Raw genomic sequence first — 20,101 nt, forward strand, 5'->3', positions numbered from 1 at the left:
TAATTACAGAATCATTTGGTACCAAACAGACACCAGCGTACAAATTTTTTAACTTGATATACATAAAATAATGTTGTGTCGCATAGGGTCAGCGGTAAAATGTATGGATTTCCAATATTTTAAGACGAGCCAAAAATTCATCGATTATACATTTTAATAGTACATTGATTACAGAATCTTTTGGTACCATGCAGACACCAGCGTACAAATTTTTTAATACGATAAACATAAAATAAGGATGCGTCGAACAGGGTCCGCGTCAAAAAAGTATCGATTTCCAATATTTTAAGACGAGCCAAAAATTCATCGATTATACATTTTAATAGTACATTAATTACAGAATCATTTGGTACCAAACAGACACCAGCGTACAAATTTTTTAATACGATGAACATAAAATAAGGATGCGTTGCACCGGGTCGGCGTCAAAAAAGTATCGATTTCTAATATTTTAAGACGAGCCAAAAATTCATCGATTATACATTTTAATAGTACATTGATTACAGAATCATTTGGTACCAAACAGACACCAGCGTACAAATTTTTTAACTTGATATACTTAAAATAATGTTGCGTTGCATAGGGTCAGCGGTAAAAAGTATGGATTTCCAATATTTTAAGACGAGCCAAAAATTCATCGATTATACATTTTAATAGTACATTGACTAAAGAATCTTTTGGTACCATGCAGACACCAGCGTACAAATTTTTTAATACGATAAACATAAAATAAGTATGCGTTGCACAGGGTCCGCGTCAAAAAAGTATCGATTTCTAATATTTTAAGACGAGCCAAAAATTCATCGATTATACATTTTAATAGTACATTGATTACAGAATCTTTTGATACCAAGCAGACAACAGCGTACAAACTTTTTCATTTGCTATACTTAAATTAAGGATGCGTCGAACAGGGTCCGCGTCAAAAAAGTATCAATTTCCAATATTTTAAGACGAGCCAAAAATTCATCGATTATACATTTTAATAGTACATTAATTACAGAATCATTTGGTACCAAACAGACACCAGCGTACAAATTTTTTAATACGATAAAAATAAAATAAGGATGCGTCGCACAGGGTCCGCGTCAAAAAAGTATCGATTTCTAATATTTTAAGACGAGCCAAAAATTCATCGATTATACATTTTAATAGTACATTGATTACAGAATCTTTTGGTTCCAACCAGACAACAGCGTACATATTTTTTAACTTGATATACATAAAATAATGTTGTGTCGCATAGGGTCAGCGGTAAAAAGTATGGATTTCCAATATTTTAAGACGAGCCAAAAATTCATCGATTATACATTTTAATAGTACATTGATTACAGAATCTTTTGGTACCATGCAGACACCAGCGTACAAATTTTTTAATACGATAAACATAAAATAAGGATGCGTCGAACAGGGTCCGCGTCAAAAAATTATCTATTTCCAATATTTTAAGACGAGCCAAAAATTCATCGATTATACATTTTAATAGTACATTGATTACAGAATTATTTGGTACCATGCAGACACCAGCGTACAAATTTTTTAATACGATAAACATAAAATAAGTATGCGTTGCACAGGGTCCGCGTCAAAAAAGTATCAATTTCCAATATTTTAAGACGAGCCAAAAATTCATCGATTATACATTTTAATAGTACATTGATTACAGAATCTTTTGGTACCATGCAGACACCAGCGTACAAATTTTTTAATACGATAAACATAAAATAAGGATGCGTCGAACAGGGTCCGCGTCAAAAAAGTATCAATTTCCAATATTTTAAGACGAGCCAAAAATTCATCGATTATACATTTTAATAGTACATTGATTATAGAATCTTTTCGTACCATGCAGACACCAGCGTACAAATTTTTTAATACGATAAACATAAAATAAGGAAGCGTCACACCGGGTCGGCGTCAAAAAAGTATCGATTTCTAATATTTTAAGACGAGCCAAAAATTCATCGATTATACATTTTAATAGTACATTGATTACAGAATCATTTGGTACCAAACAGACACCAGCGTACAAATTTTTTAACTTGATATACTTAAAATAATGTTGCGTCGCATAGGGTCAGCGGTAAAAAGTATCGATTTCCAATATTTTAAGACTAGCCAAAAATTCATCGATTATACATTTTAATTGTACATTGACTAAAGAATCTTTTGGTACCATGCAGACACCAGCGTACAAATTTTTTAATACGATAAACATAAAATAAGTATGCGTTGCACAGGGTCCGCGGCAAAAAAGTATCGATTTCTAATATTTTAAGACGAGCCAAAAATTCATCGATTATACATTTTAATAGTACATTGATTACAGAATCTTTTGATACCAAGCAGACAACAGCGTACAAACTTTTTCATTTGCTATACTTAAATTAAGGATGCGTCGAACAGGGTCCGCGTCAAAAAAGTATCAATTTCCAATATTTTAAGACGAGCCAAAAATTCCTCGATTATACATTTTAATAGTACATTAATTACAGAATCATTTGGTACCAAACAGACACCAGCGTACAAATTTTTTAATACGATAAAAATAAAATAAGGATGCGTCGCACAGGGTCCGCGTTAAAAAAGTATCGATTTCTAATATTTTAAGACGAGCCAAAAATTCATCGATTATACATTTTAATAGTACATTGATTACAGAATCTTTTGGTTCCAACCAGACAACAGCGTACATATTTTTTAACTTGATATACATAAAATAAGATTGCGTCGCATGGGATCAGCGGTAAAAAAGTATCGATTTCTAATATTTAAAGACGAGCCAAAAATTCATCGATTTTACATTTTAATAGTACATTGATTACAGAATATTTTGGTACCAAACAGACACCTGCGTACAAATTTTTTAACTTGATATACATAAAATAATGTTGTGTCGCATAGGGTCAGCGGTAAAAAGTATGGATTTCCAATATTTTAAGACGAGCCAAAAATTCATCGATTATACATTTTAATAGTACATTGATTATAGAATCTTTTCGTACCATGCAGACACCAGCGTACAAATTTTTTAATACGATAAACATAAAATAAGGATGCGTTGCACCGGGTCGGCGTCAAAAAAGTATCGATTTCTAATATTTTAAGACGAGCCAAAAATTCATCGATTATACATTTTAATAGTACATTGATTACAGAATCATTTGGTACCAAACAGACACCAGCGTACAAATTTTTTAACTTGATATACTTAAAATAATGTTGCGTTGCATAGGGTCAGCGGTAAAAAGTATCGATTTCCAATATTTTAAGACTAGCCAAAAATTCATCGATTATACATTTTAATAGTACATTGACTAAAGAATCTTTTGGTACCATGCAGACACCAGCGTACAAATTTTTTAATACGATAAACATAAAATAAGTATGCGTTGCACAGGGTCCGCGGCAAAAAAGTATCGATTTCTAATATTTTAAGACGAGCCAAAAATTCATCGATTATACATTTTATAGTACATTGATTACAGAATATTTTGGTACCAAACAGACACCAGCGTACAAATTTTTTAACTTGATATACATAAAATAATGTTGTGTCGCATAGGGTCAGCGGTAAAATGTATGGATTTCCAATATTTTAAGACGAGCCAAAAATTCATCGATTATACATTTTAATAGTACATTGATTACAGAATCTTTTGGTACCATGCAGACACCAGCGTACAAATTTTTTAATACGATAAACATAAAATAAGGATGCGTCGAACAGGGTCCGCGTCAAAAAAGTATCGATTTCCAATATTTTAAGACGAGCCAAAAATTCATCCATTATACATTTTAATAGTACATTAATTACAGAATCATTTGGTACCAAACAGACACCAGCGTACAAATTTTTTAATACGATGAACATAAAATAAGGATGCGTTGCACCGGGTCGGCGTCAAAAAAGTATCGATTTCTAATATTTTAAGACGAGCCAAAAATTCATCGATTATACATTTTAATAGTACATTGATTACAGAATCATTTGGTACCAAACAGACACCAGCGTACAAATTTTTTAACTTGATATACTTAAAATAATGTTGCGTTGCATAGGGTCAGCGGTAAAAAGTATGGATTTCCAATATTTTAAGACGAGCCAAAAATTCATCGATTATACATTTTAATAGTACATTGACTAAAGAATCTTTTGGTACCATGCAGACACCAGCGTACAAATTTTTTAATACGATAAACATAAAATAAGTATGCGTTGCACAGGGTCCGCGTCAAAAAAGTATCGATTTCTAATATTTTAAGACGAGCCAAAAATTCATCGATTATACATTTTAATAGTACATTGATTACAGAATCTTTTGATACCAAGCAGACAACAGCGTACAAACTTTTTCATTTGCTATACTTAAATTAAGGATGCGTCGAACAGGGTCCGCGTCAAAAAAGTATCAATTTCCAATATTTTAAGACGAGCCAAAAATTCATCGATTATACATTTTAATAGTACATTAATTACAGAATCATTTGGTACCAAACAGACACCAGCGTACAAATTTTTTAACTTGATATACATAAAATAATGTTGTGTCGCATAGGGTCAGCGGTAAAATGTATGGATTTCCAATATTTTAAGACGAGCCAAAAATTCATCGATTATACATTTTAATAGTACATTGATTACAGAATCTTTTGGTACCATGCAGACACCAGCGTACAAATTTTTTAATACGATAAACATAAAATAAGGATGCGTCGAACAGGGTCCGCGTCAAAAAAGTATCGATTTCCAATATTTTAAGACGAGCCAAAAATTCATCGATTATACATTTTAATAGTACATTAATTACAGAATCATTTGGTACCAAACAGACACCAGCGTACAAATTTTTTAATACGATGAACATAAAATAAGGATGCGTTGCACCGGGTCGGCGTCAAAAAAGTATCGATTTCTAATATTTTAAGACGAGCCAAAAATTCATCGATTATACATTTTAATAGTACATTGATTACAGAATCATTTGGTACCAAACAGACACCAGCGTACAAATTTTTTAACTTGATATACTTAAAATAATGTTGCGTTGCATAGGGTCAGCGGTAAAAAGTATGGATTTCCAATATTTTAAGACGAGCCAAAAATTCATCGATTATACATTTTAATAGTACATTGACTAAAGAATCTTTTGGTACCATGCAGACACCAGCGTACAAATTTTTTAATACGATAAACATAAAATAAGTATGCGTTGCACAGGGTCCGCGTCAAAAAAGTATCGATTTCTAATATTTTAAGACGAGCCAAAAATTCATCGATTATACATTTTAATAGTACATTGATTACAGAATCTTTTGATACCAAGCAGACAACAGCGTACAAACTTTTTCATTTGCTATACTTAAATTAAGGATGCGTCGAACAGGGTCCGCGTCAAAAAAGTATCAATTTCCAATATTTTAAGACGAGCCAAAAATTCATCGATTATACATTTTAATAGTACATTAATTACAGAATCATTTGGTACCAAACAGACACCAGCGTACAAATTTTTTAATACGATAAAAATAAAATAAGGATGCGTCGCACAGGGTCCGCGTCAAAAAAGTATCGATTTCTAATATTTTAAGACGAGCCAAAAATTCATCGATTATACATTTTAATAGTACATTGATTACAGAATCTTTTGGTTCCAACCAGACAACAGCGTACATATTTTTTAACTTGATATACATAAAATAATGTTGTGTCGCATAGGGTCAGCGGTAAAAAGTATGGATTTCCAATATTTTAAGACGAGCCAAAAATTCATCGATTATACATTTTAATAGTACATTGATTACAGAATCTTTTGGTACCATGCAGACACCAGCGTACAAATTTTTTAATACGATAAACATAAAATAAGGATGCGTCGAACAGGGTCCGCGTCAAAAAATTATCTATTTCCAATATTTTAAGACGAGCCAAAAATTCATCGATTATACATTTTAATAGTACATTGATTACAGAATTATTTGGTACCATGCAGACACCAGCGTACAAATTTTTTAATACGATAAACATAAAATAAGTATGCGTTGCACAGGGTCCGCGTCAAAAAAGTATCAATTTCCAATATTTTAAGACGAGCCAAAAATTCATCGATTATACATTTTAATAGTACATTGATTACAGAATCTTTTGGTACCATGCAGACACCAGCGTACAAATTTTTTAATACGATAAACATAAAATAAGGATGCGTCGAACAGGGTCCGCGTCAAAAAAGTATCAATTTCCAATATTTTAAGACGAGCCAAAAATTCATCGATTATACATTTTAATAGTACATTGATTATAGAATCTTTTCGTACCATGCAGACACCAGCGTACAAATTTTTTAATACGATAAACATAAAATAAGGAAGCGTCACACCGGGTCGGCGTCAAAAAAGTATCGATTTCTAATATTTTAAGACGAGCCAAAAATTCATCGATTATACATTTTAATAGTACATTGATTACAGAATCATTTGGTACCAAACAGACACCAGCGTACAAATTTTTTAACTTGATATACTTAAAATAATGTTGCGTCGCATAGGGTCAGCGGTAAAAAGTATCGATTTCCAATATTTTAAGACTAGCCAAAAATTCATCGATTATACATTTTAATTGTACATTGACTAAAGAATCTTTTGGTACCATGCAGACACCAGCGTACAAATTTTTTAATACGATAAACATAAAATAAGTATGCGTTGCACAGGGTCCGCGGCAAAAAAGTATCGATTTCTAATATTTTAAGACGAGCCAAAAATTCATCGATTATACATTTTAATAGTACATTGATTACAGAATCTTTTGATACCAAGCAGACAACAGCGTACAAACTTTTTCATTTGCTATACTTAAATTAAGGATGCGTCGAACAGGGTCCGCGTCAAAAAAGTATCAATTTCCAATATTTTAAGACGAGCCAAAAATTCCTCGATTATACATTTTAATAGTACATTAATTACAGAATCATTTGGTACCAAACAGACACCAGCGTACAAATTTTTTAATACGATAAAAATAAAATAAGGATGCGTCGCACAGGGTCCGCGTTAAAAAAGTATCGATTTCTAATATTTTAAGACGAGCCAAAAATTCATCGATTATACATTTTAATAGTACATTGATTACAGAATCTTTTGGTTCCAACCAGACAACAGCGTACATATTTTTTAACTTGATATACATAAAATAAGATTGCGTCGCATGGGATCAGCGGTAAAAAAGTATCGATTTCTAATATTTAAAGACGAGCCAAAAATTCATCGATTTTACATTTTAATAGTACATTGATTACAGAATATTTTGGTACCAAACAGACACCTGCGTACAAATTTTTTAACTTGATATACATAAAATAATGTTGTGTCGCATAGGGTCAGCGGTAAAAAGTATGGATTTCCAATATTTTAAGACGAGCCAAAAATTCATCGATTATACATTTTAATAGTACATTGATTATAGAATCTTTTCGTACCATGCAGACACCAGCGTACAAATTTTTTAATACGATAAACATAAAATAAGGATGCGTTGCACCGGGTCGGCGTCAAAAAAGTATCGATTTCTAATATTTTAAGACGAGCCAAAAATTCATCGATTATACATTTTAATAGTACATTGATTACAGAATCATTTGGTACCAAACAGACACCAGCGTACAAATTTTTTAACTTGATATACTTAAAATAATGTTGCGTTGCATAGGGTCAGCGGTAAAAAGTATCGATTTCCAATATTTTAAGACTAGCCAAAAATTCATCGATTATACATTTTAATAGTACATTGACTAAAGAATCTTTTGGTACCATGCAGACACCAGCGTACAAATTTTTTAATACGATAAACATAAAATAAGTATGCGTTGCACAGGGTCCGCGGCAAAAAAGTATCGATTTCTAATATTTTAAGACGAGCCAAAAATTCATCGATTATACATTTTATAGTACATTGATTACAGAATATTTTGGTACCAAACAGACACCAGCGTACAAATTTTTTAACTTGATATACATAAAATAATGTTGTGTCGCATAGGGTCAGCGGTAAAATGTATGGATTTCCAATATTTTAAGACGAGCCAAAAATTCATCGATTATACATTTTAATAGTACATTGATTACAGAATCTTTTGGTACCATGCAGACACCAGCGTACAAATTTTTTAATACGATAAACATAAAATAAGGATGCGTCGAACAGGGTCCGCGTCAAAAAAGTATCGATTTCCAATATTTTAAGACGAGCCAAAAATTCATCGATTATACATTTTAATAGTACATTAATTACAGAATCATTTGGTACCAAACAGACACCAGCGTACAAATTTTTTAATACGATGAACATAAAATAAGGATGCGTTGCACCGGGTCGGCGTCAAAAAAGTATCGATTTCTAATATTTTAAGACGAGCCAAAAATTCATCGATTATACATTTTAATAGTACATTGATTACAGAATCATTTGGTACCAAACAGACACCAGCGTACAAATTTTTTAACTTGATATACTTAAAATAATGTTGCGTTGCATAGGGTCAGCGGTAAAAAGTATGGATTTCCAATATTTTAAGACGAGCCAAAAATTCATCGATTATACATTTTAATAGTACATTGACTAAAGAATCTTTTGGTACCATGCAGACACCAGCGTACAAATTTTTTAATACGATAAACATAAAATAAGTATGCGTTGCACAGGGTCCGCGTCAAAAAAGTATCGATTTCTAATATTTTAAGACGAGCCAAAAATTCATCGATTATACATTTTAATAGTACATTGATTACAGAATCTTTTGATACCAAGCAGACAACAGCGTACAAACTTTTTCATTTGCTATACTTAAATTAAGGATGCGTCGAACAGGGTCCGCGTCAAAAAAGTATCAATTTCCAATATTTTAAGACGAGCCAAAAATTCATCGATTATACATTTTAATAGTACATTAATTACAGAATCATTTGGTACCAAACAGACACCAGCGTACAAATTTTTTAACTTGATATACATAAAATAATGTTGTGTCGCATAGGGTCAGCGGTAAAATGTATGGATTTCCAATATTTTAAGACGAGCCAAAAATTCATCGATTATACATTTTAATAGTACATTGATTACAGAATCTTTTGGTACCATGCAGACACCAGCGTACAAATTTTTTAATACGATAAACATAAAATAAGGATGCGTCGAACAGGGTCCGCGTCAAAAAAGTATCGATTTCCAATATTTTAAGACGAGCCAAAAATTCATCGATTATACATTTTAATAGTACATTAATTACAGAATCATTTGGTACCAAACAGACACCAGCGTACAAATTTTTTAATACGATGAACATAAAATAAGGATGCGTTGCACCGGGTCGGCGTCAAAAAAGTATCGATTTCTAATATTTTAAGACGAGCCAAAAATTCATCGATTATACATTTTAATAGTACATTGATTACAGAATCATTTGGTACCAAACAGACACCAGCGTACAAATTTTTTAACTTGATATACTTAAAATAATGTTGCGTTGCATAGGGTCAGCGGTAAAAAGTATGGATTTCCAATATTTTAAGACGAGCCAAAAATTCATCGATTATACATTTTAATAGTACATTGACTAAAGAATCTTTTGGTACCATGCAGACACCAGCGTACAAATTTTTTAATACGATAAACATAAAATAAGTATGCGTTGCACAGGGTCCGCGTCAAAAAAGTATCGATTTCTAATATTTTAAGACGAGCCAAAAATTCATCGATTATACATTTTAATAGTACATTGATTACAGAATCTTTTGATACCAAGCAGACAACAGCGTACAAACTTTTTCATTTGCTATACTTAAATTAAGGATGCGTCGAACAGGGTCCGCGTCAAAAAAGTATCAATTTCCAATATTTTAAGACGAGCCAAAAATTCATCGATTATACATTTTAATAGTACATTAATTACAGAATCATTTGGTACCAAACAGACACCAGCGTACAAATTTTTTAATACGATAAAAATAAAATAAGGATGCGTCGCACAGGGTCCGCGTCAATAAGTATCGATTTCTAATATTTTAAGACGAGCCAAAAATTCATCGATTATACATTTTAATAGTACATTGATTACAGAATCTTTTGGTTCCAACCAGACAACAGCGTACATATTTTTTAACTTGATATACATAAAATAATGTTGTGTCGCATAGGGTCAGCGGTAAAAAGTATGGATTTCCAATATTTTAAGACGAGCCAAAAATTCATCGATTATACATTTTAATAGTACATTGATTACAGAATCTTTTGGTACCATGCAGACACCAGCGTACAAATTTTTTAATACGATAAACATAAAATAAGGATGCGTCGAACAGGGTCCGCGTCAAAAAATTATCTATTTCCAATATTTTAAGACGAGCCAAAAATTCCTCGATTATACATTTTAATAGTACATTGATTACAGAATTATTTGGTACCATGCAGACACCAGCGTACAAATTTTTTAATACGATAAACATAAAATAAGTATGCGTTGCACAGGGTCCGCGTCAAAAAAGTATCAATTTCCAATATTTTAAGACGAGCCAAAAATTCATCGATTATACATTTTAATAGTACATTGATTACAGAATCTTTTGGTACCATGCAGACACCAGCGTACAAATTTTTTAATACGATAAACATAAAATAAGGATGCGTCGAACAGGGTCCGCGTCAAAAAAGTATCAATTTCCAATATTTTAAGACGAGCCAAAAATTCATCGATTATACATTTTAATAGTACATTGATTATAGAATCTTTTCGTACCATGCAGACACCAGCGTACAAATTTTTTAATACGATAAACATAAAATAAGGAAGCGTCACACCGGGTCGGCGTCAAAAAAGTATCGATTTCTAATATTTTAAGACGAGCCAAAAATTCATCGATTATACATTTTAATAGTACATTGATTACAGAATCATTTGGTACCAAACAGACACCAGCGTACAAATTTTTTAACTTGATATACTTAAAATAATGTTGCGTCGCATAGGGTCAGCGGTAAAAAGTATCGATTTCCAATATTTTAAGACTAGCCAAAAATTCATCGATTATACATTTTAATTGTACATTGACTAAAGAATCTTTTGGTACCATGCAGACACCAGCGTACAAATTTTTTAATACGATAAACATAAAATAAGTATGCGTTGCACAGGGTCCGCGGCAAAAAAGTATCGATTTCTAATATTTTAAGACGAGCCAAAAATTCATCGATTATACATTTTAATAGTACATTGATTACAGAATCTTTTGATACCAAGCAGACAACAGCGTACAAACTTTTTCATTTGCTATACTTAAATTAAGGATGCGTCGAACAGGGTCCGCGTCAAAAAAGTATCAATTTCCAATATTTTAAGACGAGCCAAAAATTCCTCGATTATACATTTTAATAGTACATTAATTACAGAATCATTTGGTACCAAACAGACACCAGCGTACAAATTTTTTAATACGATAAAAATAAAATAAGGATGCGTCGCACAGGGTCCGCGTTAAAAAAGTATCGATTTCTAATATTTTAAGACGAGCCAAAAATTCATCGATTATACATTTTAATAGTACATTGATTACAGAATCTTTTGGTTCCAACCAGACAACAGCGTACATATTTTTTAACTTGATATACATAAAATAAGATTGCGTCGCATGGGATCAGCGGTAAAAAAGTATCGATTTCTAATATTTAAAGACGAGCCAAAAATTCATCGATTTTACATTTTAATAGTACATTGATTACAGAATATTTTGGTACCAAACAGACACCTGCGTACAAATTTTTTAACTTGATATACATAAAATAATGTTGTGTCGCATAGGGTCAGCGGTAAAAAGTATGGATTTCCAATATTTTAAGACGAGCCAAAAATTCATCGATTATACATTTTAATAGTACATTGATTATAGAATCTTTTCGTACCATGCAGACACCAGCGTACAAATTTTTTAATACGATAAACATAAAATAAGGATGCGTTGCACCGGGTCGGCGTCAAAAAAGTATCGATTTCTAATATTTTAAGACGAGCCAAAAATTCATCGATTATACATTTTAATAGTACATTGATTACAGAATCATTTGGTACCAAACAGACACCAGCGTACAAATTTTTTAACTTGATATACTTAAAATAATGTTGCGTTGCATAGGGTCAGCGGTAAAAAGTATCGATTTCCAATATTTTAAGACTAGCCAAAAATTCATCGATTATACATTTTAATAGTACATTGACTAAAGAATCTTTTGGTACCATGCAGACACCAGCGTACAAATTTTTTAATACGATAAACATAAAATAAGTATGCGTTGCACAGGGTCCGCGGCAAAAAAGTATCGATTTCTAATATTTTAAGACGAGCCAAAAATTCATCGATTATACATTTTAATAGTACATTGATTACAGAATCTTTTGATACCAAGCAGACAACAGCGTACAAACTTTTTCATTTGCTATACTTAAATTAAGGATGCGTCGAACAGGGTCCGCGTCAAAAAAGTATGAATTTCCAATATTTTAAGACGAGCCAAAAATTCATCGATTATACATTTTAATAGTACATTAATTACAGAATCATTTGGTACCAAACAGACACCAGCGTACAAATTTTTTAATACGATAAAAATAAAATAAGGATGCGTCGCACAGGGTCCGCGTCAAAAAAGTATCGATTTCTAATATTTTAAGACGAGCCAAAAATTCATCGATTATACATTTTAATAGTACATGGAAGAAATTATCACGATATATTTCTTTTACACTGCAGGTAACTATCAATAGGATAAATAACCATGGAACAACGCTTACGTATAAGTAGCTGGTAAACTGTCTGATAAACTTTATCCTATTGATACCAATCTGTCAAGTAAGCTGAGATTTATCGAAAGATGGAACAACCGACCCTAAATGCATTCAACTAATTACTCTATTTTATTAATTGAATATATACATATAAGTATTTAAGTCAAATACGCTATGTTAGATTTAAATGTTGTATTTAATTTAAATACTTCTATATGTTCAATTAACAAAATTAGTTAAACGATTTAGTCAAGTTAACAACTTTTTTTTAGTGTAGTTTTATTTCCACGCTTCAGAGAATAATCATTGTGCAATATCAAGTGCGCATACAACAAATGACCGGTTGTCCCTCCCTTGCGGCTTCCTTTCCATCTCACATTGATAGGATCTATCGATTGAACACAAAGTATAATACCCATTTAGATTGGTGGTTTGCTTCTACCTGATATAATGTCGCGTCATGGCAAAAATAGTCGCGCGAGATAGGTTGAACCGATATCGGAAAAGATATCACGCGCGGATCATCTTGGTCTGAAATTAAATAACAAAATGTTACACGTCTGTCCGATGATCGTGTATCTTGGAAAGGAAGTATGCAATCTCATTGAGGTTTAGAACAATTTTAAAATTTACTAAAGTTAAGTTTATAGTCTCATTTTTTTTCATAAATGTAAAATATTTTTTACAAATATTGTATTTTATATAAAAAAAACGCAATTTATATCAAACGCAAAGAAAACGATTATGATTTTTTACGAATACATTTAAATGCGTGCAAATATTTCGGTGTAAACAAAATTCTTTTGGATCTTTTAGTAAATTATTTTTTTATCGCGAGCAATGTAGAAGAATATTGTAATAACATTTGCATTTTGCAAGACAGAGATAAATGTCAAACATTTTTAATTGTACACATACACACATTAGAAAAATCTTGAGATTAATTGGGGGTCCCCCCCCTATCCAGGATCTTATTCTTACATCTCCTTAAAGAAAGGACATTTGCACAATGCACATCTAGCATTTTGCAGTTTCTATTTTATTACATTAAATAAAGATATATTATAAAACAGATTTCAAAATAATATTTTAAAAATATTCAATAATTATAATTAATACGAATGAAATTTACATTATTAATTATATTTTCTAAAGCAATTATAAAACTTTTTGATAGAACTTTTGAATGAAATATTACTGAGAGCATTACTCGAAGATTAGATCGAGTATTTTTGCAACTACTTTATTAAAATATTTTATAATTATTATAATTAGAATAAACATTTATAATTATTATAATTTAAATATACCTATTATTAATATTTCATAATTATTAATTATGGAAACTGTGTATTTTTATAATCTCTATATTCGAGAATAATTGATCAGTTTTTATCAATTTATTTATGAATATGAAATAATTATGAAACAAAAAACTGTTCAATTTTTTATTGTAGGTATCTTATTATGCATATATATTCTTTTCAGAATTAAAAAAAACTATATTCTAAAATTGTTTTTAATGCTAATGAGTAATGCTCTAAATAAGATTTCATTCAAAAGTTCTATTAAAAAGTTTTACAAAATGCTGCTCTAGAAAATATAATTAATGATGCAAATTTTATTTGTATTAAATTTAATATTTATTTATTTTCAATTTATTTAATATTCATCATATTTCATAATAATAATGTAATCTGAATTACTAACGCGGTCATAAACGACCCATTAATTTTATTAAGTAACAAATAATTTATATACATAAAAATTAAGTAGATTATAAATCTACTCACCCCTACTGTGTCGATACTCGATGCTTTTCTCCAGGACTTCCTTCTCTTCTTTTTTTACTCGTTCTTGATTCTTTTCCTTAGCACTCGCTATAGTCACTCGCGAAAATACAATAATTATCGCGCGTACTTAATTAGCAAAGTATGAAGATCGGACATTTTAACACGGCACTTCTGACATTAATTAACGTGAAAGAGATATTTATATTTTAACAGAATAGAAAGGGTCAGATGCGAATATGATAGAGAATGTCGGTTTCAAATTCCGTATAGAAATTAATCGAGTAGTAAGGTTTCAACATTTGTACATTATTGATTTGTTAAAATGTATACGTAATTTTAGATCGAAATCCAAATGCGTTATCTACTTACTTATGCAATACTCGCGTTTTCAATTCGAAAAATGACGAACAAATTATATCTAAATCGGCGAAAAATTAAAAAAAAAAGAGAGAAAAAATATATGTACAGAAAGAGCTTTTATTAATACGATATAATTAATTTGATATCAAAGAACAGGATATTTGTTATGTATTATTATATATGTAAGATGTTAAATTTTTGTCCAAGAAAAATAACCGTACAATATTCGATGTTGAATTTCGCGCGCTTGTATTATTATTTACACTCGGGCGCTTCGTCGTCATTCGCGCGGCGACACTCGAACCGACAGGATAGATAGTGGCGTGCTTAGATTTCGATCGACTAAAACGTGTAAGGTAAACGTTTTAACAAATTACTATTTGATTGTATGATGTACGAACGTTGAAACTGTTTATTCGATTGACAGGTATTATTACAGAGTAGGGGATATAAGTATCTTGTACTGATTAAAATGTGTCGCAAAATAACGCAGTCATGTTAGGTTAGGTTAGATACGCGGCGCGCAATGTATCTATCATTTAATAACAATAGATTTCTCACGATTTATATTCTCGAAATGTGTATCGCGCGTATATACGGAATATTGATTATATATTTTCTGATTGATTCATATGAATCTCGTGAGAAAAATATATCTATCATTAAATGATCGATATATATCTAACGGAACTGTTATTTTGCGACGCATTTAATTAATACAAGTATACTTGTATCTGATCTTGTCTTATTATGTGCCAATATCAGATAATAAAGTTTTAACAATTTGTACAGTATATAATTATAATGATTTGTTAAAGCGTGTACTTTGTATAATTACATATATATATCTATCTTTCATTTTAAAGCTTAAATCACCAAATCTAGTTAGATGATCGACGGTTCAAATTAGCAAGGTGGCCATCCTGCATTAATATTCGTGACATTCATAGACATGAATACTTGGTGTTGGCAACACTGCTAATTTTAACTGTTGGTTTATCTAACCGAACTTGGTGAAATTGGCTCTTAGTCGCACATTTGTATTATTTATTACAAGATAATAATCGATTTAGAAGTAAAGTAAGTAGATCGTAAAGTAAATTAAAGTCGTTTTGAAGCACTTATTATACTATTCATTGTCGGTCAGTGGCATATGAAGTGGATCGCGTAATTTTCGAGTAGCAAGTAGCAGGTTAGCCTAGCTTCGAGTTTCTTTCGTCGAAAAAATAATAAAATGCGCATCGCGATTAATGTCAGAAGTGCCGTGCAAAGTGCCGCGCGATTCTCGTATTTTGATATAATCAATGCGGGCAATAATTATTATGTTTTCGCGAGTGACTATAATGAGTGCCAGAGGAAAAGCAACCATACGAGGACGAGCAAAAGAGAGGAGGACGAGGCCCGGGGAGGCATCGGGCATCGGCGGAATAATTGTAAGGTTAGTGATTTATGATCTATAATATTTATAATATAATAATATTATATAATATTTTTAATTTGTATTATATTTATTACTTATATAAAATTAATAAATTGTTCATATCCGCACTAGTAATTCAGTTTACATTATTGTAAAATATAATGAATTAAACTATATTTTCTAAAGATTTTATTTGACATTCTGAAAAGAAATATATATATATATATATATATATATACATTTATGTATACATTTATATATATATATATATATATATATATATATATACATACATTTATGTGCACATTTATATATATTTACATTTACGTACACATTTATATATATATACATTTATGTATATTTTGTATAATTATGTTGACCTATACTACGTACATTTACTACATTATTTTATATCACCATTTTGCATGTAACTTTTTAATTTATGATGTCCAAATTAATTAATATTGGTTATTATTTATTATTATATGTATTGATTGATAGTATTTTCATTAATTTATATCACTTTCATTGATCTAGACTACTTTCATTGACCTATACTACTTACATTTACTACATTATTTTATGTCACCATTTTGCATGTAACTTTTTAATTTATGATGTCAAAATTAATTAATATTGGTTATTATTTATTATTATATGTATTGATTGATAGTATTTTCATTAATTTATATCACTTTCATTGATCTAGACTACTTTCATTGACCTATACTACTTACATTTACTACATTATTTTATGTCACCATTTTGCATTTAACTTTTTAATTCATGATGTCCAAATTAATTAATATTGCTTATTATTTATTATTATATGTATTGATTGATAGTATTTTTATTGACTTATATTATTTTCATCGATTTACACTATTTTCATTGACCTATACTACTTACATTTGTTACATTATTTTATGTCACCATTTTGCATTTAACATTTTAATTCATGATGTTCAAATTAATTAATATTGCTTATTATTTATTATTATATGTATTGATTGATAGTATTTTTATTGACTTATATTATTTTCATCGATTTACACTATTTTCATTGACCTATACTACTTACATTTGTTACATTATTTTATGTCACCATTTTGCATTTAACATTTTAATTCATAATGTTCAAATTAATTAATATTGCTTATTACTTATTATTATAAAATTAACTTGTAATATGTTATTGATTTATACTATTTTTATTGACCTATACTACTTACATTTACTACATTACTTTATATCACCATTTTGCATTTAACTTTTTAATTCATGATGTCCAAATTAACTAATATTGCTTATTATTTATTATTATATGTATTGATTGATAGTGTTTTTATTAATTTATATCACTTTTATTGATCTACACTACTTTCATTGACCTATACTACTTACATTTACTACATTACTTTATATCACCATTTTGCATTTAACATTTTAATTCATGATGTCCAAATTAACTAATATTGCTTATTATTTATTATTATATGTATTGATTGATAGTGTTTTTATTAATTTATATCACTTTTATTGATCTACACTACTTTCATTGACCTATACTACTTACATTTACTACATTATTTTATGTCACCATTTTGCATTTAACTTTTTAATTCATGATGTCCAAATTAATTAATATTGCTTATTATTTATTATTATATGTATTGATTGATATTTTTATTAATTTATATCACTTTTATTGATCTACACTACTTTCATTGACTTATACTACTTACATTTACTACATTATTTTATGTCACCATTTTGCATTTAAGTTTTTAATTTATGATGTCCAAATTAATTAATATTGTTTATTATTTATTATTATATGTATTGATTGATAGTATTTTTAATAAATAATAACCAATATTAATTAATATTGCTTATTATTTATTATTATATGTATTGATTGATATTATTTTTATTGACTTAAATTATTTTCATCCATCTACAGTACTTTATATAAAAATATCATTCTTTTTTATATAAAATCGAAGAATGGCGCGCGCTTGTGTTGTTCTAGTTATATCTAAAAAATTGTCTTGTATTATATAATTTTTTAATTAAATATTTGCTTAAAAGCGGATAAAAATTCTATTTTGTAAAATATAATATTAATTATTTTAGATATTCTGTTTTATGTGTAATATAATTTGGATATTTTTTGTATGTTGCAGATTGACAGCACGTGTATTATAATTCCACTGCTCCTCATCGACCGGTGAGTCTATTTATTTTTCAAAAAATGTAATGGACAACGAATGCAAGTTTATTTTTCAAGAAATGTAATGGATATTCATAAATAACATGATAAAAATTGATCAATCTCAAATATAGAGATTATAAATATACACAATTTCTCTATAATTATAATAATTATGAAATATTTTCATAAAGTAATTGCAAAAATACTCGACATAGTCTTCGAGTAAGCATGTTCTAACAAAAGTAAGATTTCATATAGAAAGTTATCTATCAAAAAGTTTTACAATTGCTCTAGAAACTTTAATTAGGAATGGATACAAATTCCATCGTATTAATTATAATTATTAAGTATTCAGATTGGAATATAAATTTTCTAAAGTATTTATTACGTTTACACATAGTTACAAATTAATAATTGATTTTAATAATATAATAACATAATCTGATAATTGAATTATAATAGAACATTTTTTAAAATTTCTGCTACTGTGCTATAGCATATTGTGGAAATAATTTATGATAAATCTTGCTCCCTTTTTTCTTATCATAAGCACTTGCATTTTAATTTTAATTTACGATAAATTATCAATTTATCTAGATTTATATTAACATGAATAACGCATATTTAATCTTAAATGTGCATTGTAAGTACAAAAGTCTTAGTGTTGAACGATATAAAGTAGTTGGAAGTGATTTAAGGCGAATGTGGGTAACAAGTACATGAGCGGGGCATCACCATGGGAACCGATATCGATTGTCGAGAGAGGCAAACGGCGCCGATAAATGTCGGGTGCGGAAATCGTGCTTTTTTCATTTTTTAATCTCTCTTTAAAAAAGCAATATCAAGTAATCCAATCCGCCAAGCGTTACTCCGATCCAATTACGTATTGACGCGTACTTGTACTGAACGTTTTTTTTCCCGAGCCGAGATAAAGCAGATTCTCGAGCAGAAACTTCTCCCATGAAATCGACCGCCTTTGATCTTGCTATTTGTTTGTAATTCGCGATCGAACGAATGTTTCTTTAATGTTTAATTAATTGTCTGCAGCTACATGAATCGTAAAGTATACATCAAATGTATGTAGTTCTTTTTTCTTGATTATATACATACGTGTATTGTTTTATATATATGTTATATATATATATTGTAATTTAAATATACATACTTTGGGTAGCCATCGGGCAGCATTTACGTTTGCGCTCTTTATCGTGCACCCTCCTGCAATTGTGTATTTTTATATATATGTTATATATATATATATATATATATATATTATAATTTAAATATATATACTTTGGGTAGCCATCGAGCAGCATTTACGTTTGCGCTCTTTATCGTGCACCCTCCTGCAATTGTGTATTTTTATATATATGTTATATATATATATATATATATATATATATTGTAATTTAAATATATATACTTTGGGTAGCCATCGAGCAGCATTTACGTTTGCGCTCTTTATCGTGCACTCTCTTGCAAT

The 20,101-nt window shown here is 29.7% G+C and overlaps 1 protein-coding gene across 5 annotated transcripts in view; it reads left to right on the forward strand.

Annotated features, from left to right (window-relative positions):
• Positions 1-20,101, forward strand: part of LOC145943153 (uncharacterized) — a 231,148-nt gene that overhangs the window by 90,668 nt on the left and 120,379 nt on the right. For all 5 annotated transcript variants that reach the window (XM_083050610.1, XM_083050611.1, XM_083050608.1 and 2 more), the window contains exon 10: positions 18,590-18,633. In XM_083050610.1, the coding sequence (XP_082906736.1) occupies positions 18,590-18,633 (44 nt within the window). The remainder of the gene's footprint in view (positions 1-18,589; positions 18,634-20,101) is intronic.

This window comes from Prenolepis imparis, unplaced genomic scaffold, assembly GCF_030444845.1.
Source record: "Prenolepis imparis isolate NDT839.2.m4 unplaced genomic scaffold, iyPreImpa1.0 SCAF_11, whole genome shotgun sequence".
Taxonomy (NCBI): Eukaryota; Metazoa; Arthropoda; class Insecta; order Hymenoptera; family Formicidae; genus Prenolepis; species Prenolepis imparis.